This window comes from Chinchilla lanigera, unplaced genomic scaffold (genome assembly GCF_000276665.1).
Source record: "Chinchilla lanigera isolate Chin_1 unplaced genomic scaffold, ChiLan1.0 scaffold00067, whole genome shotgun sequence".
In the NCBI taxonomy this organism is placed as follows: domain Eukaryota; kingdom Metazoa; phylum Chordata; class Mammalia; order Rodentia; family Chinchillidae; genus Chinchilla; species Chinchilla lanigera.
The window spans coordinates 10497103-10522485 of record NW_004955468.1 but is presented as its reverse complement, the minus strand read 5'-3'; the positions used below and the strand labels follow the sequence as shown (position 1 = coordinate 10522485).

Genomic DNA, 25383 nt, shown 5'->3' with positions numbered 1-25383 from the left:
ATTTTGAAATTTGGTATCATTTTATTTTTCTGTTGTTTTGTTTTGGTCTTTGTTCTTTTCTCTTTAAAATAAAAAAACCCAAAATAAATTATAGCTATAGAATGTTAAAGTTGAAAAATAGCTTTAGTATCTTCCATTCTAAAGTCTTTCTTGTATAAATGAGTAAACTAAGAATAAAGGAAGTGAACAGTCTTTCCCTATATCAAATAGCAATTGGTTGAAAGCCAAGAATTAAAGCCAGATCTTCTCTGTCCCTGTCCTGGGACATCTTGCATTTTATTAGGGATTTTCAAAGAGAACATCAGATGCATAATGATGCTGATGTTTGAAAACCACTCTGTTATATTACAATGTTGTCCAGGTCCTAAGAAATGACAAAAGTTAGCTAGTGGGAGATATTAATTTTAATTCTTTCTATAGCCTTTAATTCATATAGAGAAATGAGTGTATGATTTAAGAATCACTCATAGCTAATGTTCTGTCCCAAGGTAAGGAAACAGCTCAAAACATTTATAGTTTGAACACTGGTTGACAAAAGAGAAAAGTAAAACCAGTACCCAACCTTCCTCTATTTCTTGAAGAACTTCTGTATGCACCATATCTTTCTCCTAAGAACAAATAAACAACTTCCACCCAAAAAAGGGTTGGGTGCTATGCTTTCACCAGAATATATATAGCTCACCCTACAAATATAAATGGAGTTCCTCTCATAGCTATTTTATTTTTATTTTTATTTATTTATTTATTTATTTATTTATTTGGTTTTTCTCCGGTACCGGGAACCGAACTCACGACCTTGCGCTTGCGGGGCAGGCGCTTTGCCGCTGAGCTAAGTCCCCAGCCCCTTCTCATAGCTATTTTAACATACAGGCATACCACTAGAATTTTATTTCTAGGAAAGTCAGAAGCCTATTTCAGTGCCTCTTCTGTTTCAGACATGGCCCAAATGGAGACAGCTGTCCTGTGGCTAAGAAAATGCCACTGCTTCTCTCTGAGACTCTGACATTTGTAGCACCACATTTCATCTCGCAGGCTTTGTTCCTGGTACACAACAAACTTAAGCCTCAGAAGTTTTCATTTGCATGTGCAAATACAGTTCATTCAAAAAACAAGAAAAAGAATGTATTAACACATTAGAAAAAGCCTTCCACTTGCTTTCCTTGGCTCTAAAGTTTATCAACACCTACAATTTAAGCACTGTCATCCTGATATGCCTGTGATTTTCTTGGAGCATTTAGTTCTTTCTGAATGTCACTTTAAAGCTTTTTTTTTTTTTTAACAGAAGAGCTTTTAGCTTGATGAGGTGATTCTGGCTGTAATAAACTCACCCACTCTATTTCTCTGATTTAATTAGCTACCCCAACACAGATAGGAGCTGATGCTTCCACTGTCACCACCTCACATCACCCAGAACTCCAGGCTCCCCCTACGAAATGATAGCAAGCCTTCTATTTTCCTGACACGCCTTCTATTTTTCCTTCAGGATCAAGTGGACACCCTCACAGACATGGTTGCCCATTTTGAAGAAATAAGCCACCCCGATTCCGGGGAAATGCGGGCAAGGCAAGAGTCCTTGGTGTCCCGGTTTGAAGCTCTGAAAGAGCCACTGGCTACCCGGAAGAAGAAGCTCATTGATCTACTCCACCTGCAGCAGATCTGCAGAGACTCGGAGGATGAGGAGGCCTGGATCCAAGAGACTGAACCCTCAGCAGCTTCTACCCACCTCGGTCAGTATGATCCGAGCAGGCTGAACCATAAGAAGATCCAGGTCTGCAGATAAATGTTCGAGACATCTAGGCTAGAGTAGTGAAGAGGGGAAAAGTTAGCTCTCAGCTCTTTCCCTTCACACTCAAGAAAATTTGTTCAGCCCTCCATACATTTTATACATACTGTACATGAGTAATGGTATGGATTTGATGCCTCTTGCCTAAGTTATTGTGAAAGTTCTTAACTGAGCAGTCATGATTCATCCTCAAGTATATTTATACCACGTATTTTCATCTAAGTTATTGGTGGCCCCCTTCATAACTGTACGAGCTATCACAAAGAGGAAGTAGCAACACGGTATGATAGTTTTACCCTTTGGAAACTACTAGTCTACACGTGTCAACACCAGGACACTTACACTGAAGTAGCCTGGGAAAAAGTGGAGCTAAATATAATGCAATGCTGTGCCCATGTGTTGGGGACAAATATGTGGGACTGGACAATAAGAATAAAAGCTTTGTCTGTGGAAATTTTCAGAAAAGCCTGTAGCTGATTGAAAAAGCACAGAGAATTCCTTGAGAGGTAGTCTGAATGGGAAGTACAGGAAAAGAAAGTTTGGATAGAAAAGAGGAAAAGTATGGTTAGTAGATAGGGAGGATAAGGCAGGCAGTTAGGATTGGGGATTTTAGAAGGTTGAGAAAATTCACAGTAGTGATATTCACTGACTGATGTTAACATTAGGCAACAAATGAAACACTTTTTATAAGCTACTTCTATCCCTTAAGATAATCCCAAACCTTGAAATTCTTTCTTTGCAGGCAAGGACTTGGTTGTAGCCAAGAAACTTTTGAACAGGCACCAAGTGATCTTGGCAGACATTGACAGTCATGAGCCTCGCATCCGCGTGATAACAGAAAGGGGCAATGCAATGGTAGACGAAGGTATGTGATGTATGATTCGGATCAACTTGGCCCAATCATCACGACTCAAGACCTCTCTACAGGCTTAGGACTTGAAGAGAATTTTAAAATAACAGATACATTTTCCCACCCAATGCTGAACTTCCTTTCTAAGATTTCTAACGCATGTATATACAACTTTGTGTACTCTGATGACAGGACCATCCCAGACTCATGATCCAGTCCTCTTGATTTGTCATTAAGCCAAAATTATTAGAATGACTTTACCCTAAACATAAATACACTTTCTTGTGGAAGTTATGGAATTTAAACTCCAGGTTCTGAAGGTTTCTAAAACAGGTCAAGTCCCTTTCATGTAGGAGTTTCAGTTCTATGAAGATTCATGTTCCTGGTGCCTAATTATCGTATTGGCAAACAGTGCTGTTTCTTTGTATTTCTCACTTTATATAATTTCAATGACACTTCTCATGCTGGTTTTTCATATTCAGAAACCTCTACTGCTTAAGTAAGATGTTCAGATTTGATCATCAGAGGTCAGCTGTAGCATAAGTACAGTACAGATTATGTTGAGATTTTTCCCCTAGTCAAAAGAAACAGCAATACCTTCCAGGCAGTATCTGCCTTTCAAAAGCATAAAGATGCAATTTGAGGATGCTGGGTGTGATAATACCAGTACTCTATCAGGTTGAGGCAGGAGGATTGTAAATTCAAGCCCTCCTTGGGCAACTTAGCAAGTTAGCAAGATGCTGTCTCAAAAAAAAAATTATTTTAAGGGCTAGAAATGTAGTTTAGTGCAAAGGCCCTGGGTTCCGTCTCCAGTACTGAACAGAAAATTCAGTTTGATGAGCAAAAGTTCCGATGCCATCTGAGTGATTCAAACCAACATTTTTTATTCCCATGTTGCTGTAGAAACTCATCTTTTATTTCTTTAAATCTTTGATTGGAGGTATGGATTTTGTCCATTTCTCCTTTTATTTTTGTTTTTATGTTATGTATTATAAAGTTCCATTAGAATTGTTATATATTGTTGATGAATTTAAAATCATCCTAATGATGTCAAATATTCTTCTTTATCCCTGGTGATATTCCTATTCTAAATATACTTATTTGACCTCCAATACACACATTTGAACTGTTTCTTCATTAGATTTTCATGGTATATGCAGTGGTACCTCAGTTCATGTACTTAATTAATACCATGATCCCAGGGAAGATGGCCTTAGTCATGTTTGTCATCAATGCAGAGTTTTTGACCAATAGAAAAATTTTGCCAAACACTTCTGTTTGAACTATTTGAGAACAGAATTCTGTTTGCAAACAATTATTTGCAAACAGAATAATGCTTCTGTTTGAATTACTTGCAAACAGAAGCATTTCTGAACCAAGGTATTAATGTATTTCTCCACCCTTTTTTCATTTAAAAAATTATTTGAAGCACATTTCTTGTGTCTTCTTTGCATCTGTACTTAGAATGAATCTATTTGATCTTCATGTTGACCTGTTAGTTACAGCTCCATTTTGTATAAGTATGTGTTTATTCTAGGGCAGTGATTTTCCAGTTGCCGCTTGGGTTCCCAGAGACACTTTCAGAGCGTGCACAGTGTAAAGATATTTTTATAATAACATGAAGGCACTACTCTCTCCATATTATACTAACACACACTAGAGCTTAAAAGATACATAGTGATGCCATTTCCCAATTGTCTAATAGAATATATATTTGTATATTCTTTAACGTCAACCTTTTTTCACTGTGATTTGTGATATAGTCATCAGTAAATCCAACCAGGTAATCAAAAGCTTTGTAGAGGTTCTCAATATTTTAGTTTCATAGTGATTCTGACTGCAAAAAACTGAGAGCTATTGCTCTAGGACTTAAAACACAGATCTTTAATTTGTGACAACATAAGCTCAAATAATATATCATTTTAAGGTCCATAAATATGTATTTCTGTTATCTCATTTTACACTATGATAAATTGCTTTTGCTATCACATATTTTAGTTATATATATTATAAACCCTACAATGTATTATCATTATTTCTATTTATTTTAGTCAGCTTTGAAAAGGACTAAGAGATGAGAAAATTGCCCATATATTTACCATATCCAGTGATCTTCATTCTCTTGTGTAGATCAATATTTCCACATCTCACTTTCCTTTTGTTTGATGAACTCCCTCTAACATTTCTGGTAGTGCACATCAGCTAATGATAAATCCTCTAATATTGTGTTCATCTAAAAGTCTATTTTACCTTCATTTTGAAGCATATTTTTACCAAGTATAAAATTGTTGATTGACAGTTTCTTTCAGTCCCTTAAAAATGCTGCTACATTGTCTTGCAGTTTCTGATGAGTCTGCTGTAATCATTACTATTGTCCCTTTATATATGATGCCTCTTTTCCCCTGACTCTTAAGGTTTTCTCTTTATCACTTATGTTCATCAACTTTATTATAGTATAAGTAAAAGTGGTTTTCTTTATTTCTTTAGCTTGGTATTCATTGAGTTTCTTGGTTCTACTCAGTTATGGTTCTTCCAGGGAATAGTTTATCCCAAGACTGATTTAGAGATGACCAAGTACTAAGATATTACCTTTCTAAAGACTCTACTTCATGTATTACAATATCCTTCCACTTTGTTGTGTGACTGTTTTAATGATTTACAGTTTACTACAAGTCCCAGAAATTCTCTGACCACTGTCTTCAAGTTGTCCTTTCCTCATCATCTAAGAGTTTCCTTATGTATGAGTGGAAATGAGTAATGAGTCAGATACCCCAATGGACCTCTGCCTGTATCTCTGACGCTCCATCAGTGTGGCACCCTCCTCTTTAGTACTTTAACTCCCAAATTCTAGTTGCTTTTGCTCTCTCAAACTCTGATCTCTGTCTCCTCAACTCAGTATTGAAGTTGAGAAGACTGTAAATTCTGGATGAGTTAGCACTACTAGCACTGCATCCAAAAACTACCCAGGGCATTCTGGGTAGTTATAACAAGACATATCTTAGTTCTTTCCTTTCTTTTATGCTTCTGAAATCCATCCTAACTTATAGTCTGTCCTCTTATCTAGTTGTTTAGAATGGAAGACCATGTTCTATAATAAATCTCCAAAGAGCAGAAATCTATTGATTTTATTGTTTAGTCTAGAGAATATGAGCCTTTCATACCCTGTGCATAAATCACACTAGTCTTTCATCTTCTTGTCTGCATTTCTTAGACTACACTAACCTATTCACCATCGCATATGCCTATTTATCCCCCATTGACACCTATTACTGTTTTGTCTCAGGTAAAACATTCTAATTCCCATGGAAGTTAAGAAAATATTCAAATGGGAAGGGGAACAAGGGGGTGGGGAAGAAAGGACAGAAGAAGCAAAAAAGGAGAGAGAGAATAGAAAGTGAAATGGAAACAAAGCTTTTGTAGATAGGGGAAAGAGAGCTGAAGGGTGACTAGGGGAATAGGAAAAAAAATCATGTTATATCACATACAGGTTCAAAATCCCTATGATGAGTGTGATCATCATGTATACATAAAATATACTAATAAAAATCATTTTCTTTGGAAAAAAGAGACAATTACAGTTTAGCTAAATGTAACACCATCCACATGACTCTCTTCTCCCAGGTTACAAAATGTATTAAGTCCCGCAGGGCATTAATGAGGGTCATTCTCAACTTAATGCCAATCAGCAAAGGGTTGTTTTGCTCAATTTGGATAGAAATCACAAATTGAAAAAAGCGTAGCTCTGCCAGTAGCTTGGAGTTCTGAGTGGCAACGGTCCTCAGCCCACTGGTGCCCAGAATCCCTGTAACTCTTGACCATTACTGTGACAGCTCTGGGCCCTCAGCCACCCCTGTCAGCTCCATAGTAGCTGAAGCTAACCCTATGCAGCTATCCATTACACTTCTTAGCAGCTCCCATTGGTTCCACTCAAGTCTGTTGCTGATCACTGTGATCAACACTAGTTGTGCAAGCCCATAGCAACTGTTGGCATCTGCTGCTTATCTCCACTGATCTTTGTTGGCTGTTGCTAGTCTTTGTTGTCTGTTTCTGGAGCTCTTCAGGACTCACAGCCCCATTTTTTAAAACAACTGCTGAGCCCATAGTACATAGGATAAGAATTCTGAGTGAATTTACAGGACCTTTGAGTAGTGAATTATATGCAGATTTATAGGACCACTGTTATAAGAATTTACATGAGCAGGGCCTGTGCTGGTGCATAGGCCTTCAGTGCACCAGTAGACTAGACTAATTCAAGCAATGTGATAGGAGTGCTGCATATATACTGCTGCTTATACAGAGCAGTAGAAGAAGCAGAGTTATCTGCTATAGTCAGGGCAGATACCTCCTGAAGTGGATGTAAGACATACAGAGAGCTGCAACTGTCCTGACTACAGTTTGGGGGTGTATCAGGGGGAGCAGTAGTGTGGTAGCTGTCCTGTCCCTGTGAAATGGAGGGGTTAAATCAGACTACTTCCACTTTGAGGAGTCTCCAGGAGGGCTACTGTGTCAGTTACAGCTTATTGGGACTGGGGACTTGAGGGATGCCAACAATGAGCCCAGATCCCTCTTTGGTCTCTGCCCCATTAGGGGCAGTTTCCCAGCTACTTGTCATAGAGATGGCATCAGCATCAGGAATGGCAGGAACTAGAAAATGGCACTGGATGTTCAACCAAGTTACATGTTTTAAAGCAGCTGAGAAGTAACCTTAGGGGTGGCAGAAGGCCACTGGGCAAGTTGACCCAGTCTATTCTCAGGAGACCTTGGGGGAGTAAAGGGAAGTGAAGGGAGAGGGTTGATGGCTGTTGGTAGAATCACATCCCCTTCAGCTGGCATGGGAAAAGAAAAGGTCAAGTTGGTTAAGATATTTCTGTGTGACTCACCTTACTTTCCAACTACTGTGTAGGACACTTCGCTGCAGAAGATATAGCCTCGAGGGTTGAGAGTCTGAACCAGAACATGGAGTCTCTCCGTGCTCGAGCTAAGAGGCGGCAAGATGATCTCGAGGCGAATGTCCGTTTCCAGCAATACCTGGCTGACCTGCATGAAGCAGAAGCATGGATCAGAGAGAAGGAGCCCATTGTGGACAACACTAACTACGGGGCTGATGAAGAAGCAGCTGGGGTGAGCTGGGGGCAGGATGAACTTTCTGGTGAATACTCACCAATGCTGCAAAACTGTTCATTCAAAGTTTGTGTAGAGTGTGAGACAGCTACACATTCTGCTAGGTTATTTAGGGATCCCAGAGTGATCACCTCTGGTATTCATCTTCTGGAATACCCTCAGAGTCAATAGGGAGTCCCAAAGATCACATTTTTACAACCCCACAAAAATTCCTTAATTCTCTAGTACCTATACCCAAAGGCTTGAGCAAATATTCATGCTTATCTTTGTCCCATTCTGAGCTTCTCAGAGTAAACTTGAGCTTTCATAAACATACCGTGGGTCTAATATACAGGCATTTTAATTTTTAATTGAAATATTATCAGACAAACAGATATGTTGGGGCAAGAAGAACCTCAAATATCATAGTTATACTTTATATCTATTTCTTCATTCTGTTCCTTGTCCTGTGGGTACACTGTAGAGTATTTCAGAAACCTTGAGTATTAGAAGTAGTGAGCTTGTACATTTAAAGTTATGTTAATATTTATCCTAAGAAGTAACATTACCAATAGCACCCTCTTTTAGGTGTGATGTGTACTGATTAAAATATGTATAAATTTGAGCTAACCTAGGTGCTAGCAGATGTATTGAAATCTTGTTTGTTTATTAACTCAGTCTTTAAGAATCTTGCAAACATAGGATTAATACAAAAATCTTTGTAATAGAAGGAAAGTAGCTTTTACTAGGATTTAAGACAGTCAGCGTGACCTAAAATATTAGTGGTTGAAGCATCCCGCTGGTGTGTTGGTTGTTCCTGCTGCCTTTGTCCTGATGATCTTCTTACCATAAATCCAGGCTCTTCACAAGAAGCATGAGGCCTTCCTGGAGGATCTTGCTGTGTTTGGACAGACTATGAAAGCACTACAGGAGCAGGCAGAAGCCTGCCAGGTAAGACAGACATGGCAAAGACAGAATTGCATCCCTTGCCGCAGAAGCAAAGTAATTTTCTTTATTATCAATTGTTACTTCCTAAACATGAGAAAACCATTGCTGATAAAATACTGAGTTTTATAATCTTTCAGTCAGGAACTGTAACATCTTTATCACATCAACAGAGATTTAATTCAAAAGAAACAATTAACATTATCATGTATTCATTAATGTCTGTTTGGCTTTTCTCTTGTCTTTTTTATATCCTGCCTCCCTCCTTTCTTCCTCTGTCCCTCCCTCTCTCCTTCCCTTCCTATTTGCCTGGCTCTCTTTTAATCTTCTTAATTTCCTTCCTTCATTCTTTAATCTTTTTGTACTAATGCTTATGAACTGTCTACCATATGCGGGCATGAATGAAAATAATTTTGACTTGCATGAAAATGACACTTAATTCAGGGACTGGAAATTTGAACAATACTTGCATATACTACATGTATGAGCAACAGCACAAAAGAATCCCAAAGGAAAGAACCTTTTGTTTCCCTGAAATAAGAATACCAGCAGACAAAAAATTCCATAGCTAAGAGAAACCATTTTATCTGAGTTCTTTTTCAGTTAAGTGTCCTTTTCTGTGTGGATACAAGTAAAAGTGTTTTTCTAGTCTACAAATCATGTGAGTGAATGCACTGACACAAAAAACAATCAAACATATTAAGGAAATTGGAATGAAGTTGGTTGAGAATGTGGGTGCATGTAGAGCATAAGGTGGTAAGGAGTGTTATAAAAAGCAATGAAATTGGAATCAAATGAACCATATAAAATTGCTTCCTGCATGTAAAGGAAGAAGATGAATACAGATGAATTCTTACATTCAAGGATTCTTTCTAACAAGAAGCACAGAATTCATATACACATGAACTAAAGAGAAAACATAAGCTCAGTGTGTCAAATCAACACTTATAATACTCCTGGCTAAGACTTTGCCAGCCTATACACAGAGGATAGATAGGAAAACAGACAGGCATATGTGAGGCACAGTAAAAGGAAAGTAGTAATTGAAGGATATTAAATCTAAGGATGTATAAGGTAAGGTCTATTTTCAATGTCATTCTGAGAGACAGGGTGGGTGATTGCTTGAGAGGTTATGGCTGGTTCATTCTCTTAGTGATATATTTACAGAAAGTAAAACTCATGAAATCTCCCTTGGATGTCAGGTTGTTTACTAAAAGTGAGATGGAAGACAATTCTATTTTTTTTTCTTTTTTTTATTTTTGGTACCTGGAATCAAACTCATGGCTCACGCTTGCCAGACAGGTGCTGTGCTGCTGAGCTGTATCCCTGGCATGAAGATGATCCTAATATAGTTTATGTTCTCAATTTTTAAAAGTTTGGGGCCTGACCCTTGCTGTAGACTACCCATTCCTAAAGTACTGTATGAGGTCCACAGTTCATTGACATAATGACTTAAAAACCAACCAAGGACGAAGAATTGTCAGTAGGGGCCTGGGGAATGGGAAAGTGAGGATCACAGTGCATCTTTCACTGCAACAGTTTTCCGAAAATCTCATATACATAATCTCTTCAGGCCTTCTCAGAGAAACATATTACCCATGGCACTTCAAGTAGAGTAGCTTAGAACATTTTTGTTTCTGAAAAACTGCATATTAGTTTGCTTGCTCCATGTTCATATTTCCTTAATTGCCAGTCCTCTGATACACATTACAGTATAGCAATATCTCTGAACCACTTATTGTCCCCTCTTTTTATTTTTGGCCTTTAAATATTTATTGCTTTGTACATTATTTGCAGCACACAATGATTACCTTTGTAGTGGGGGCTCGGTACACATACATGAGAAATCTTAATTAGTTCTTCCTCCTTACTCCTTCCATCCCTCCCAGCTCCTTCCAACTCTTGGTCTCCCTCCCACATGCAAAAGCTCTATTTCCATTTTTTTGTTCAACTTTATTTTTTTTTCCCAGTACTGGGAATCAAACTCACGACCTTGCTCTTGCCAGGCAGGCGCTGTGCCACTGAGCTAAACCCCCAGCCCTTATCAACTTTATTTCACTCATCCCATTTCCTTCCCTGTTCTCCTCCCTCCCCCACATCTCTTGTTCCCCTTCTTATTTGTATCAGGTCTCTGTTTTCATTATCTGTCTTTTATTTTACCTTTTATTTGTATTTTGGGTTTCATGTATAAGAGAAACCATGAGATACTTAAGCTGGTGTGTCTGATTTATTTCCCTCTTGCAGCCATGATAGAGGTTCCAGGCAGAGGCTTCTCCCTCTCAAGTGGCTCTGGGGACTGCCCACCACATGCAAGGTCCTCAGGGAGATATTTCCAATGGGTAATTTTCAACTGTTTCCTGTTTTATTTTCTTTTTCAGCAACAACAGGCTGCACCAGTGGGAGATGCTGCTCAAGAAGTGAGAGTTCTGGCTTTATTTGACTTCCAGGCCCGTAACCCACGAGAAGTCACCATGAAGAGGAATGACGTCTTAACTCTACTCAGTTCCTTCAACAAGGTGACTTCTCCTTTATCTTTATTCTCATCCACAAAATGGTTCTTCCACAGGTGTCTCACCTAATCTGCCAGCTATTCATACTTTGATTAGGCAACATTTCCCATCTCTTTTTTGCTTAATAAATTATAATTTGTTAAGTAGTACTTTAGTAGTATTTTCTCCACATATTGTACCTGATCCTATACATGCCTTTGGAATTATAATTCTAATTTTACAGTTAAAGAGATAAAGAATCAAAGAAGTAAGACATGACTGCTCCTTTCTTCCTGTCCCTTTGCTTGTTTCTGCTCTTTTCCACTCTTCCTTGCGATAGAACAACAATGTCTAGGGTAGCAGGAGCCCAATAAGAGGCATATCTTTTATCAACTCAGCTTTCTTTAGATTTTCTGCTCAAGAGAATTATGATAAAATATTGCCTGGGACTTTTAATGTATTTTTTCATAAGAAGTAACTTATTATATTCTAATACCTACTTAGTGTCCAAAAAGTTCTTGGGAAGCAGATAATGTGGGATAGGGTTTCTCTGAAGATCTCTGAATGCTTTGGAGAGGTAAGTTGTCCCATTGTCAAATCAGCTGTGCGATAGTGTCCTTTCTCTTTGTCTAGTCCTCCTCATTTCACCCCACAATTCCTTAAGAATTTAACTGTAGAATGGTTAGTACAACAGCACTCCAAAAAGAAAAAAGTGTTGAATTTCAGGGCAGTTAGTTGGTTTGCACCTCTGAAAGTAGGGTATGGAGGAAAACTTGTGCAATGCTGTTAAGCACAGATGTCCCACCCTCAAGAAGCCCAGCTGGATTCTTGGTGAACAAAGAACCCCATCTACAGGATAACTATCTTTGGGGGTTGAAACTTCTCCATACTTATGGATCTGACATCAAATTAGTTAATTTCAGGGTTTTGCCTCTACAACCTCTGCAACTCATTCCTTGTGCTATGTGGGAATCAACTGCCCCCCTATATGCAATGGTTAACTTCTCTTGGCCACCAGCCAATCTGTGCCTAGAGACTTAAGGATTAGTAAATCTTCTCTTGCTTATGGATTTTCCAAGAATTATGGAATCTGCTTCATTTCAGGACTGGTGGAAGGTTGAAGCCGATGATCACCAGGGCTTTATCCCAGCCAACCATGTCAGGAAACTGGCCCCAGATGAGCTCCGGATGCTACCACAGAGGCGACGAGAAGAGCCATTCAACATTGCCCAGCGCCAGGAGCAGATCGAACACCTGTAAGCTCTCGAAACTGGAGGACTTTGGGCAAATATTTCGTACTGGTTGAAGGTTCCTATTCATGACTCTGTGTCTGTTCAGTTAGAGGTAAAAATTAACAGCTTTTAAGGGCTGAAGTAACTTATGATCCTTCAAAAACTGAAGGATTTATGTGAAGAAAGGGAACACCAAAACTATCAAGCTAGTTGCCTGAGATACTGTCTCTCTGACTCCCTGCCAAGCATTCTTTCAAGGGTATCAAACCATCTTCTGCCATCTCTACGAACTTTCTTCTTTCTGTTTCAGTTTATTTGTCAGTTTGCAGAAAAAAATTTACAGAATGGGAAATGATGTGGTTAGCAATATTGTTAGGGCATTGGAATTTTTATAATTTATAAATGTAATACTGTGTATCGCTGCGCCTAATGCCTTTTTATTTCCATCTTCATTTCTTCCTCTCCTTTATTTCTCCTTTAAAATTTTTTTCTTCCTTCCCTTTTGGTCCCTTTCACCCTCCACTCCTCCCACCTTGCCTGTATTCCGTATTTTCTCCATTTGCTTTCCTGTTCTCTTCATTTTCTTCCCAGGTACGTCTCCCTCCTTGATCGCGCAGAAGAGCGCAGGCGTCGACTACTGCAACGTTACAATGAGTTCCGGCTGGCTTATGAGGCGGGAGAGATGATGGACTGGATCAAAGAGAAAAAGGAGGAGAACACAGGCATTCAACTAGATGACGTCTGGGAGATGCAGAAAAAATGTGATGAGTTCCAAAGGGTGAGAAGGCGAAAACTTCTCTAGACACTGTTTTGAGGGTTGTCACTATCTTCTTTTAGCCCATGTCTCCTCCAGAGTAATTTTTACAATTTACTTCATACTCATTGATTATCATTCCCAAAACTACTGACAGCTTCATAGTCCAGATCCTCCTCTGGGTGCTGTCCCTGGTAATAGCTGGAAGACAAATGCAAGGGAAAGCAGTACCTTAACTTGTTAGCCTACACTCCTGTCATCTCAAAATCCTGATCTACCCAGCTACCCCCAAACTTGCTCCACAATATACTCTATACCTGACATCCAGGTTGGGATGCAAAGTTGTGGGACTTTGTTTTAGAATTTAGAGCAGAGGCTGTGGGAGAAATAATGCCTACTTTTCAGCCAGACAATGTCTGTTTCTTTACCTAAAAACCTTTCATCATCCTTTCTTCTCTGACAATTGTTCCATTATCTTAATTAGCACAGCACAAATTTCTTCTTTCTTCTCATTACATTCTCTACATGCAATTATACTTGTATATGTTATATATAAAATTATACATAATATTACATGTGAAATATGTAAATATTATACATAAAATTATATATATGTACACAATCTCACTCTTTTATATAAAACCTCTTGATATAGGGAGTTCCATCTCTCTCACTCTCTCAGAGATAGAGGGAGTTTTCTTCAACATCCCATAATACAGAAATATTGTAACTCAGGCATTGAAATGCTATGAAGTTAGAGGAATTTGTAATGATATAAAATAATTTTACACAATTCAAGTATAGATCCGTCTGATAGTACAAATGAATTCAGGGAAAGATTTTAAGAAACCTAAGAAGATACATGTGCTACATACTCCAGACAAATAATGGTTATCTTGGTAAACTTTAGTGGCCACTGCGTAATGTGGTTAAACGCACTCTTCTAGTGTGGCAAATATGAAAATAGCTTTTGCATTGCAAATGAATTTCGTAATATGTTTTAATAATATGTTAGTAATATGTTTAATAACATGTTTTAGCCAAATGGGAACCAAGATGGACAGGTAAATATGGAAGATTTTTGAAAGCAGGATTTATAGTACTTGAACAAATTTTTTCGTCCAGGATTTGAGGACCAATAAGCCTCGACTAATGGAAGTGAACAAAGTAGCTGATGAGCTGCTATTTGAAAAACTTCTAACACCAGAAGGTGCTCACATCCGGCAGGTAACTAAGGGTCCCTGCATTTCTCCTCAGTACCTGGTGGGGCTTAAGAGTCCTCCTTCTGCTTTAATATACTCAGCTTTGTAGGCCTCATAGCAGTTGGGAGATATGGGAGGTAACGGCAGTATGAAGCTTATTATAGAAAAGGCCAAGGACAAGAGTCCAAATAGTAGATCCGTTTTTATGGTCTAAATAAATGTAATTCAGGTTTAAATTAATTCTTGTTTATTGTCTAAATAAATGAAAAGGAGGTTTATTTATTAACATCTATTGAGTATCCTCTATGTTCTCACATAAGTATTTTTGTGAAGAAAAGAGGGCTTCCTCCAAAAAACCACAACTTTTGAATTATAACTTTGGAACACATGTACTTGAAATGACTTGAAATTCTTTCATTACAAAATGTACTAATGCCCTCATCACTGTCGTGCTGTCTAGGGTTCAAATACTTGCGTGCAATAAAAAGCCAATCTAGAAGTTATTATATGTGGCACACCTATAATCCCAGCACTCAGGAGGCTGAGGCAGGGGGCTCATTGTGAGTACAAGACCAATCTGGGCTACAAAGTGAGTTCAAGGCCAGCCTGAACTGCATAGCAAGAAACTGTTTCAAAAAGAGAAAAAAAAAAGTTATGGCAGTGGGAAGAACTTAATCAAGAGAGTTTGCTAGAAGGTATAGGTTCTGATAAACATAATAAGAAGAGAATTTAAAGGAAGAAATAATGAGAATGGGAGAGGGGAATCCTTCACTTGACTTGTGTCTTGAGCTATGATTCCATGAAAAGATAGACTTTAATAAAAAGATCAGTCTTGTTCTTATTGTCATAAGCCAGTGGGGAAAAGTTCCTCGCCTCTTCCTTTGGTGATTGTCACTGAGTAAGAAGGGGCAGGAATATGCACGAAAAAAATGTACTTACTCGCTACAGAAAGTAAGGCTGTAAGAGGCCACTACTTCCATTCAATTCAGAATGTGGAAAATTATTATATCTTCCCTAGAGGATTGTGCCAGCTTCTAACTCTAAGTGGAACATTTTTCACTCATTTTCAGAGTAATGTAGTCTCTGTTACAGTAACAAAGGTGTTACAATAAACATTGATTATTGCTCCAAGGCAGATGGTTTTGGTTCTACCCTGGAATATCAGTTTAGAAAGAAAATAAATCCCTTTCTCTGCTACAATGGCATAAATATGGACCAAACTCAGGCTGCCCAAGAAAGAAGTAATGTTGCACAATGTCTGAGGAAAATGACATGAAGGAGTCATTCAAATCACAGCTAGTCATAGGTACCATTGAGTCATCTGAGCTGGCTCTCCTTCTAAAGTCTAATTGATCTGCTTCTTTTAGGAACTGAATACCCGCTGGGATTCATTGCAGAGGCTTGCAGATGAACAGCAGCAACTGCTCAGCAGTGCCCATGCTGTCCAGGTGTTCCACAGGTAAGAATTTCGACCACGAAATTGCTGCTATTCTCGAATCCACACACAGAGCTCACAAGTCTGGCTACTGTGGCAGAGCTACAGCTCTTAGTGCAACCCTTCTTCCTCAGTCAGTGACAACTGTACTAACGGGGATCGAGTTTTCAGTAACAGATTCCTCACTTGCACATTGTACACAGAAGCACAACAAACTTTAACATTGTGATACCTGGCTCAAGCCCTGGGATGTAATTAATAGTTTATATATGTTTTCATGGGATTGAATCAATCTGGGATCAGTCTGGAGTTATAAACAAGAGGTTTACATCCTTCTATTCCTGAACTAGAAGCAGTCAGTAAAAGGTAGCAAGCATCACATTGAGTTATGTGAGCTGTCCAACTGTTCATTCTGTCTTTCTAGGTTTCATTCACACACTCATGCCTACACTAAAAAGGAGAAATATGCATGCAAATAAGTAAACAAACAAAAAGTATAAAAACTGAAACCAAAGATGTTCCTGTGTCTAAATGTGTTTATAAGGTGCAGGGAAGAGAAAACAGATTGGATAGGTCTGGCTGGTTGTTAGCTTAAAATGGGAAGCCCTGGAAGGTGATGCTTGAACATGCGGCTCTGGACTCCTTGTCTTAAACTCGGTCTCCACTGTTTGGAAGGAGTGTTATCTTGCAGAATATTCATCTTCTTTGAGCCCAAATATTTTGTAATAGATAAAGGGCATGATAATAGCTGTCAAGATGAAAGGAGTCTCAAGGTAGTAAAGAAAAAAGTAATGAAGGATAGTGGTGGTGGAGGTGGAGGTGGTAGTGAGTTCCTTGTAAGCCCAGCTAGTCTTCCTCTGATACACATCACTACTCCTAAACTCTTTATTCTCTCATCTCTCAGAGAAGCAGATGACACGAAAGAGCAGATTGAGAAGAAATGCCAGGCCCTCAAGATTGCTGACCCTGGCTCAGACCTGCTCAGTGTCCAGGCCCTTCAGCGCCAGCATGAGGTCTTTGAGAGAGAACTCATCCCCCTGGGGGAGAAGGTGAGACATGCGCTTCCAGGTTTCCCTAGTACCTTCTTCTATATGTTTACACCACCACCAATGCCCTTCTGTGGTTTCTCTTCCCCAGTCTTTTCATTTTTATCTATTACTTTGTCTTGTACCATATTTGTTTTTCTCTTGTACCCTGAATCATGGCAACTAAAAGGGAGTAATTACACAGGGAAAAATATACTAGACTTCTCAGGGAGAAACCTATGTCCTTTTACCTCTTTAGTGAGAATCAAGTGATCAGACTGGGTAAGTGGTTAGAGATCAGTGCTCTAGGAGAAAGCAAATACTCACACACTGAAAGTTGCAGCCTGTGTCTGAACAGCACGTGATGTTTCCTCAGCTGGAAACTGAATAAGTTTAATCTATACCAAACCCCAAAGTGAAGTCTGGAGCCTTCTAGATTCATCAGAGGCAGGATACAGCTTGTTATTACCATGCAGGACAAAAGGAACAGAATTTGCTTACACGGGAAAGACACATGAAGAATCTCACATGAAGAACCAAGACCCTTGGGTTCTCTAACTGAAGTTACCAGTAACCAGCATAATAGCTTAACAATTCTTCCTATACAGCTCTGTATTTTTAAAAGAATGGTTAGTTTAATCTTGAGTCCTTCTGAGTTACCATGTGAAATAAAAGACTGATAGCATTTTATGAAGTATTAAGATGTGATTAAATATTATTTGTGTCTCCTTGATGTTATGACTCCCAGAACTCAGGATTCTTGTGTTTGTTGAAATTCAGGTGCTAGGCTGCTTACTAGATCTCTTGTGCCTCGCAGGTCACCATGTTGGGGGAGACATCAGAGCGGCTCAGTGAGTCCCACCCGGATGCCATCGAGGACATGCAGAGACAGCGAACAGAGCTGAACAAGGCCTGGGATGAGCTGCAGGAGCTTACAAAGGATCGCAAGGAGAGCCTGAGTGAGGCCCACAAGTTCTACCTGTTCCTCAGTAAGGCCAGGTAAAGCTCGAAAGGAAGACGGCTGCCAGGCAGATGGGATTCTCCATATCTGGCCCTACGTGAAGCTGCTAGGGACAGTTTGGGTTCAGATGCTATTCACTGCTGGGTTTGGGAGACACCACTATGGCCAAGCCTTACCTCCGGTAGTACTAAAAGATGCCAAGTTCAACACTTAAAGCCATAAAATATTGACAGTTAAAGGAATGCGAGGCTACATAAGCCAGTTAAGTAAGCTGTAAGGTGCATGTTACATATAAGAGACTATGTCAGAATTTATAGAGCATGGGGGTTTTCTTTCTGCTGAGAGGCAGAGAAGCATACAGATAACCATGGTGAAACATAACAAAACACACATCTTAAGCCAATGAACGTGAGGATCCAGAGAGAGAGAAACAGAATATTCTTTACTGGTCAGAATGAGAAAGCAATTCATACAATGTAACTGTGCAAACAAAAGCACAAGGACACCGGGGGTACAGCTCAGGGGCACAGCTCCTTCCTGGCAAGCATGAGGTCCCGAGTTTGAGTCCCAGTGGGGTCAAAGAACAACAAGGATAAGAAAAGCAGAGAATATTCATGAAGTGGGAGAATTATGGCATGAATTTTATGTTGGAGATTGTGAGGGAAATAGCAAGAGATGTTTAAAATGCTCAGATAAAAATCCTGTAGAATTTTCAATGTCATGCTATAACCTACCAAGACATCATAATCAAAAACATACCTTCCAAATACACATTCTGTGGAGGGCTTCTGCCCTTCATATCAGTTTGCTTGGAGAATCATTCAGAAATGAAGGTCTAGAAAATAGTAATTTGAGAAATAAAAAAAAAATGTTATACTTGTTTTCAGCAATTTTTCCTCCAATGTAGTAACTCCATAAAACCCCCAGAAGGATGCCTCCTTCTCCTTATGAAATCTTATTTCTCAATATTATAAAATTACAGTAATATTCCCAGCCTTGAGGAATACTGACACCTTATTTTGTCATTTTATAATGCTTTTGCTTTGAGTTTTTTAGATAGCTACTAGTGTCTATGTCTTATATGAGTTTGATATTTACTAGGCACCTAACACCACTTGCATGAACACATCAGTAGATTAGTTTATAAGAAAATCTCTTCCTTAGAGCTTAAGATTCCTTTTTAGAGAACAAGATTAGGTATATGTTTATGTGAGTCTTAATTTTACTCTCACACGTAACTTCTAAAGTAATGCATGGTTAACATCTTCCCTCTGGAAGAATAGATCTTAGTTTTATCTTGTGTAACTTCTTGACTATTAAGAGAAGATCAAGATGCATAACTTGATTTAAACAATAGTATGTGTCATGTGCGTATATATGTGTGTGTGTGTGTGTGTGTGTGTGTGTGTGTGTGTGTGTGTGTGTAGGGCCAGACTGTTGTCCTGAATATGGTGGGGAGAATAGTAATAGGAAAGATACACTTTCCCTGATAATCCATTATAGACTGTATCTTTAAATTCCCAACACCACTTGAAGGAACAGGAATGTAGAAGTAATGATATATATGAGTCCAGGATTCCAAAGATCTGGGATGATCAAATTGTTTAACTTCTCTGAGTTGACTTCTTCATCTTCAGAAAGGAAGTCAAAGTATTCTCAGAATTCTCAATATAATTACTCTAGACATTAAACAACATAATATATAAAGAGATTTTCAAATGCAAGGGGTAACTATTAAGTAATGCAGTGAAAACAGCAAATCTAACACAACATATAAACTATACAAAGCTAGATAGAAAGTATTATTTAGAAAATGTTTTCTGAATGAGAAATCTGTAGAAAGCCCTGTAGCCAGTTGTAAGATCTTCTTTCCAATCCCAGTATGTCTATTTCTCTAGTGACCTAGAGAATTGGATGAAAGACATTGGTGGTATGGTGTCATCCCGGGAGCTTCCCAGTGACTTAACTGGCACTGAAATCTCGCTAGAGCAGCACCAGGTATGTGTGACTATGATCCACAGCCACTGATCCCTTGATTTGATAGGCTACCCTCATTAAGTGTTTTCAACAGAATTGTCCTCACTAGTCTCTTCATGTTTCTTCACAGGAGCATCATAGAGAAATGGAGGCAGAGACCTCCACCTTCCAGGCCTTGGAAGAATTTGGCAGAGAACTTATTGACAGTGGGCATAGCAATAGCCTTGAAATTGAGAAAAAGCTTCAAGATATCCAACAAAACAGAGACAATTTGGAGGAAGCTTGGGCAAACCGCAAAAAGATTCTAGAGCAATGTCTGCAATTCCAGGTACAGAAAACTCCCAGTAGTTAAATAAATTCAGCCTCAGTCTCTTCTTTGTATAAACTTTGATATAGTTATTACAGGCACATAATGTGCTAGGGTTTCTGTGTCGTAAACATAGGGGTGTCTGAACTACTGTATCCCACTTCCTAAACTATTGCTCTGTTTTCTACTCTTACACCTATTAGAAGAGACAAATTAGACACTGGTCAGTCCTGGTCATGGGGATGATTGTTATTTATTGAATTACTAAGAGACTGATTTTCATTGAGAACCTACTATGTGCAGGTCCTGGAACCAAAAACATTAGTAAGATAGTGTTTTTTTTTTTGTTACTTTTTTTGATGGTACTTGGGATTGAATTTAGAGCTTTGCACATGGTAGCAGTGAAATTAGACATGGAGTATAAATAATTCTAATACAGGAAATGGTTGTTAATAAAACAAATATATAAATGCTTTCAAGCTGAAGAGGAAGGGAGTGATTACAGCCTTTGAAAGAATGGTGTGGGAGTATCACAAAGTACTTTATGGATAATGTTTAATATAAGCTTAAGAAAATAACTAGTCCACATCCAATAGGTGTAGAATATGGGAAATAGGATTCCAAAATTGGGTGTAATTTATATAAAAATACAAAGTCTGTGCTCAGGAAAAAAATTTTCAGTATAGCTAAGATTCATTGCATGAGTGATTCTTGGAAGGATATAAGCACCCTTTGCAGAATCCTTTGTCAAGCCAGAGGGGTTGGACCACGGTCCCAGACTACCTGGAATAAGCGTACCATCTACCTCTGATTTTATCCACCATAGTTTTTTCAAGGGGACTGTGAGAAGATTGAGAGCTGGATGGTGGCACGTGAGAATTCCCTGCGATCAGATGACAAGGATACTTTAAATAGTCTTGAGGCCTTGAAAAAGAAACGAGATGACTTGACAACAGCAATCTCTGCCCAGGTAATAATTAATATAAATTTCCAATAAAAGCTATTAGTAATAATAACAGAATCCTGTATATTTTTCTGGTTTTGTAACTAATTAGTATTGTGATTTACATTTGCTTTTATTGACAACTTTGAAGCAGGAAAAAGGAGCTTGACAGTGGTTTACCTAAATCACATGTGGCAATTGGACTTTCTTATTTTAAGTCCAGCATTCTAAACCCCAAATTTTAGGCTTAAAATTGATTTTATATGTAATCTATTATAATTGCTTACCCAATGCTGGCTTCACCCCCTACAATAATCATGAGGAGAATCTATTCTTTACCAAACTCAGTACCAGGCAAGTAGCCCATCTCAGTATAATTATTACATTTTCTCTTCTCATTGAATTGAAATCCACTTGTCTATAGGGTGCTTAGTCTTTGTTCTTAGATCTTTCCCTCAAACCACAAAGATGTCTCTTTTCTTCTTTACCAGGGGGTCTGGAATTGTAACAATGGCCTAATTTGCATTCATTTGAGATTTTTTGTTTTGATTTATCCAGGAAGAAAAGATCACCAACCTAAAGGAATTTGCTGATCGTCTTAGAGCTGATGACCACTATGCCAAGCGAGAGATTGATGCCCGGCTCCAAAAATTGCTGGACAGGTCAGGCCTGCTGTCAGAGGAAGATGGGAAAGAGTGGCCTCTTTGCTAGTACCGTGACGGGGGTGACACTATAAGTTCCTATCTTTTCTAGATTCTTTACCTTGACATTTTAGGAAACTTTCTGATCTGGATTTATAGAACAAAAGATATAAAAAGTGCTTTAGAAATTACTTAACCATTGCATTTTATATCTGAAAACAGTGAGACCGTATGAATGAAATGGGGCAGGTTGGAAAATGGAAACACTCGTGTAGCTGGCTATTAGAGCAAAGGGCAATGCGGAAGGCAGATGGTGACTTGGCTCCCTCCCCCAGATGGAATGCTCTTAAAGAACTGCTGGATGCTGAGTGGGCAAAGCTTGGGAATCTGGCTGACCTAAAGCAGTTGTACCGTGACCTTGAGGAGCTGAAAGAATGGATCGAAGAGAAGCTGCCCACAGCCTGTGATGAATCCTACAAAGACCCCAGCAACATACAGGCAGGTTCAAAATAGGAATTTTGGAAGCTTTTTCCATTTCCAGCCTGTTGGTTGAATGCCTTCCCTACAGTACCAACCAGCCCTTTATTATTAAGATCATTGTGTCCACTCGCAGGACTGCTGAAACTAGTGTGGAGAAAGCAGGTCCTACAGAAGTCACAGATACTTTGATTATGATAATACAATTAATATTTCCTTTGAAATATAATTTCCCTTATCTTGCTTTCCTAAATGAAAAGATAATGTGGTTCTTGCTTGCGTTCAGAGGAAGTATCTGAAACACAAAGCCTTTGAAAATGAAGTCTTTGGTCGAAGGAAAGAAGTAGAAGACGTTTTGGAACTGGGCAAGTCCCTCATTGAGCAGAAGGCATGCGATGGCAATGAAGAGGCCGTAGAGGTAAAAGTTCTGCTCAGAATGGATTTGCACTTTTAAGGCGCATGAAGCGAAATCTTACTTTTTCAATGTTCCACGGCTCATATGGCAGTATGACAATGCTCTGTGCTCCATAGTCTTCTCTCTTGTTGTTTCATAAAGGAGAAAGAAAGCAACGATGCTTAGACCATACAACTCCCATCAGAGTCAGTTCCCAGAACTTCAAGGTTTCACCTCCATTTTCAAGTCTATCCTGCTTGTTTTACATTTTCTGTTCCTTCTTTTGAGAATCTTTTGGCATCTGTAGATCCTATAATCAGCTCAGGAATTTTTTGAACTTTGCCTTTAACGTAAACTTCATGTGTGTTCCTAGATTAAATATAACAAGTTGGAAATGTAAAATATGGTAAACACTTCAATTTAAATACTACAATAAAAGACACATTGCTATCAATCTCCTTAAATAATCCTCCCCTTCATTTCAAAGACGCATAGTTTATTATACTTGCTACTTTCTGAAGCAGTTCTTGGAATCCTCTTTCTTAAATATCTTTATAAATTGTAATTTTAAAAAAGTGAATGCTTCTTCACAGTACCATCTAACAGAAAACAGGCTCATAAAAATATTAGTGTGTCTTCATCCACCTTATTCACTAGGTCTGGCAGCCTGTGACTTCTGCCACTTTCCAAAGTAAAATTGACCCTAAAAGGTAAATGTTTTGAATGGATTCAGGACACTGAGTTGTCCATAACTGCAAACATAAGTTTAACCCTTATGAAACAGAATGCTCAGAATTACTTCAGAAGTTGGTCAGAATGAAGGAATAAGTGTGTTTGAAGTGAGGGAGAATATTTTGAGGGGAATTATTGGCAATATTATCTTTTACTATAATAGATTGTTTATTTAAACACACATATTTTGTGACCACAACTCACATGAGAAATGTTGCATAATTTCTATATCCAGAACTTTCCTACATTACCTTGTCAAATTATCTCAGGACTCAGGGTCCCAAAGATCATAATGAGATTCTTTTTTAAAAAAATTAGAATCAGCTGTGTGACTTAAAGGAAGAGTGGGGACTCCTGTATGAGAGAACAACTGATAAAGGGAACAAGCTTGACGAGGCGAGTCGCCAACAGAGGTTCACCTCAGGCATCCGGGACTTCCAGTTCTGGCTCTCAGAGGTAATTTTATCTGGAGACATTGGGAGCAAGGGGTTCAATGATACTTGTAAAATAGAAGAATACATATGAGTGATTTCCTTGACCAGTCATGGAGAATGGCTGGGCACATAGATGCTGAATGTAATTCTCCTTAAACATTGTCCCATCTATCAGTTTAATTGCTTATTTTTCCATTCCCAGGCAGAGACATTGCTGGCCATGAAAGATCAGGCCAAGGACTTGGCTTCAGCAGGAAACCTGCTCAAAAAGCACCAGCTACTGGAAACAGAGATGTTGGCTCGAAACGTAAGTAGCTCTGGACTCCCACTGCTCTGGGCCAAATAAAAATGTTTCTGACTTTCCCTTCTCCTTTCTCAGTACATCATTTGAATGTACAGCCTCACAAAACTGAACTTGATGTTCTCAACCAGCTGTTCCTTTCACTGGGTCAAATCAACTCAATAGCTGTAGAACCATTATAATAGTCATTGTTGATTATCACTAAACTGTTGACTGTAATATTTCAAGAATATTTCCTGAAAGCTATTTTGTTTATCTTTTACTGATACATGTTTAGAAACTTACTCTTTTCCAAAGTTTTATACTTGATATAGCCTCTGGAAGAAAATAGATGTTTAATTTTACAAAATTAGACAGAAAAAATAAAATTAGCTGGGGGGCATGTGCAATGAATTTGAACTACATATGCACCCTTTGAAGTATGTAGAAATATATGTAGAAATCCTTTGAAGTGCCAGTTGAAACCAAATATCAACCAAAGGTTTGTCCTGGAATCAATAACAAAAATCCCAGTAGATGTCAAATTCATACTCTGGAACTGTACAGAATGTTTTATTTGTTAATACAGATACACGCAGAAAGGGTAAGAAGGCAAAAGTTTTCCAGGCTCAAGGCTTCAGGACTTGTTGCTACTTCCTATCACATAAGTGGGGTGGGAGTGTTGCCTTCAGTGGGAACAGGCATAGAAGAGGTGAGATGTGTTTAGTGGCCAGCCCAGAAATTTTATAAATAGAACAGTTCTTGTTCTTGTTTAACCACTCAGTGACTACAAAATTCAGTACTATTATGCAAAGCAGTCCTTCATGGGGGAGAAGTAATTGCTTACCAAGAAAATATAGGTAAAGACATAAGACTAAATGTACAGTTTGCATGATGCATTCATGCTCTTTAATTTGTTCACTGATCTGGCTTTTATCCAACCTGAACACATTACACTGTATAAACACATAACACTATATAACTTCACATGCAGTATCTTCAGAAACAATCTATTTGGCCTGAGCTCTGAACCAGACCCAGTAGTGATTAAAGTCTTGAGTTTGTGTGACACCTATAATACACTATTCACTGAGCACACTGGGCCTTTCTAGGATGCACTCAAGGAACTGAATAAACTGGCTGAGGATCTGGTCTCCAGTGGAACTTTCAACATTGACAAGATAGAAGAGGACACAAAGAATGTCAATGAGCGCTTTGAGAGTGTTCAAGACTTGGCTGCTGCACACCATGAGAAACTGAAGGTGGACTATGCCTTGTTCCAGTTTTTCCAGGACCTAGATGCTGAGGAGTCATGGATAGAGTATGTATCAGCAACTCACAATCTGTGCATAGTCAAGAGATTAGATGCAAAACACCAAATGTGTTCCAATATATGCTAAAATGAAAAACTTTATTTCTTTT

At 38.7% G+C, this 25383-nt stretch overlaps 1 protein-coding gene across 1 annotated transcript in view; it reads left to right on the top strand.

The window, feature by feature from the left end:
- Spta1 (spectrin, alpha, erythrocytic 1) overlaps positions 1-25383 on the top strand; it is a 72802-nt gene that overhangs the window by 22917 nt on the left and 24502 nt on the right. Inside the window, exons 18-37 of the mRNA XM_013522277.1 lie at positions 1484-1727; positions 2526-2648; positions 7537-7754; positions 8592-8684; positions 11057-11194; positions 12272-12423; positions 12991-13177; positions 14279-14380; positions 15723-15814; positions 16695-16839; positions 17633-17814; positions 19675-19774; positions 19884-20081; positions 20887-21030; positions 21562-21665; positions 21980-22146; positions 22382-22539; positions 23566-23703; positions 23884-23988; positions 25074-25282. Coding sequence (XP_013377731.1) covers positions 1484-1727; positions 2526-2648; positions 7537-7754; positions 8592-8684; positions 11057-11194; positions 12272-12423; positions 12991-13177; positions 14279-14380; positions 15723-15814; positions 16695-16839; positions 17633-17814; positions 19675-19774; positions 19884-20081; positions 20887-21030; positions 21562-21665; positions 21980-22146; positions 22382-22539; positions 23566-23703; positions 23884-23988; positions 25074-25282 — 2999 coding nt within the window. The remainder of the gene's footprint in view (positions 1-1483; positions 1728-2525; positions 2649-7536; positions 7755-8591; positions 8685-11056; positions 11195-12271; positions 12424-12990; positions 13178-14278; positions 14381-15722; positions 15815-16694; positions 16840-17632; positions 17815-19674; positions 19775-19883; positions 20082-20886; positions 21031-21561; positions 21666-21979; positions 22147-22381; positions 22540-23565; positions 23704-23883; positions 23989-25073; positions 25283-25383) is intronic.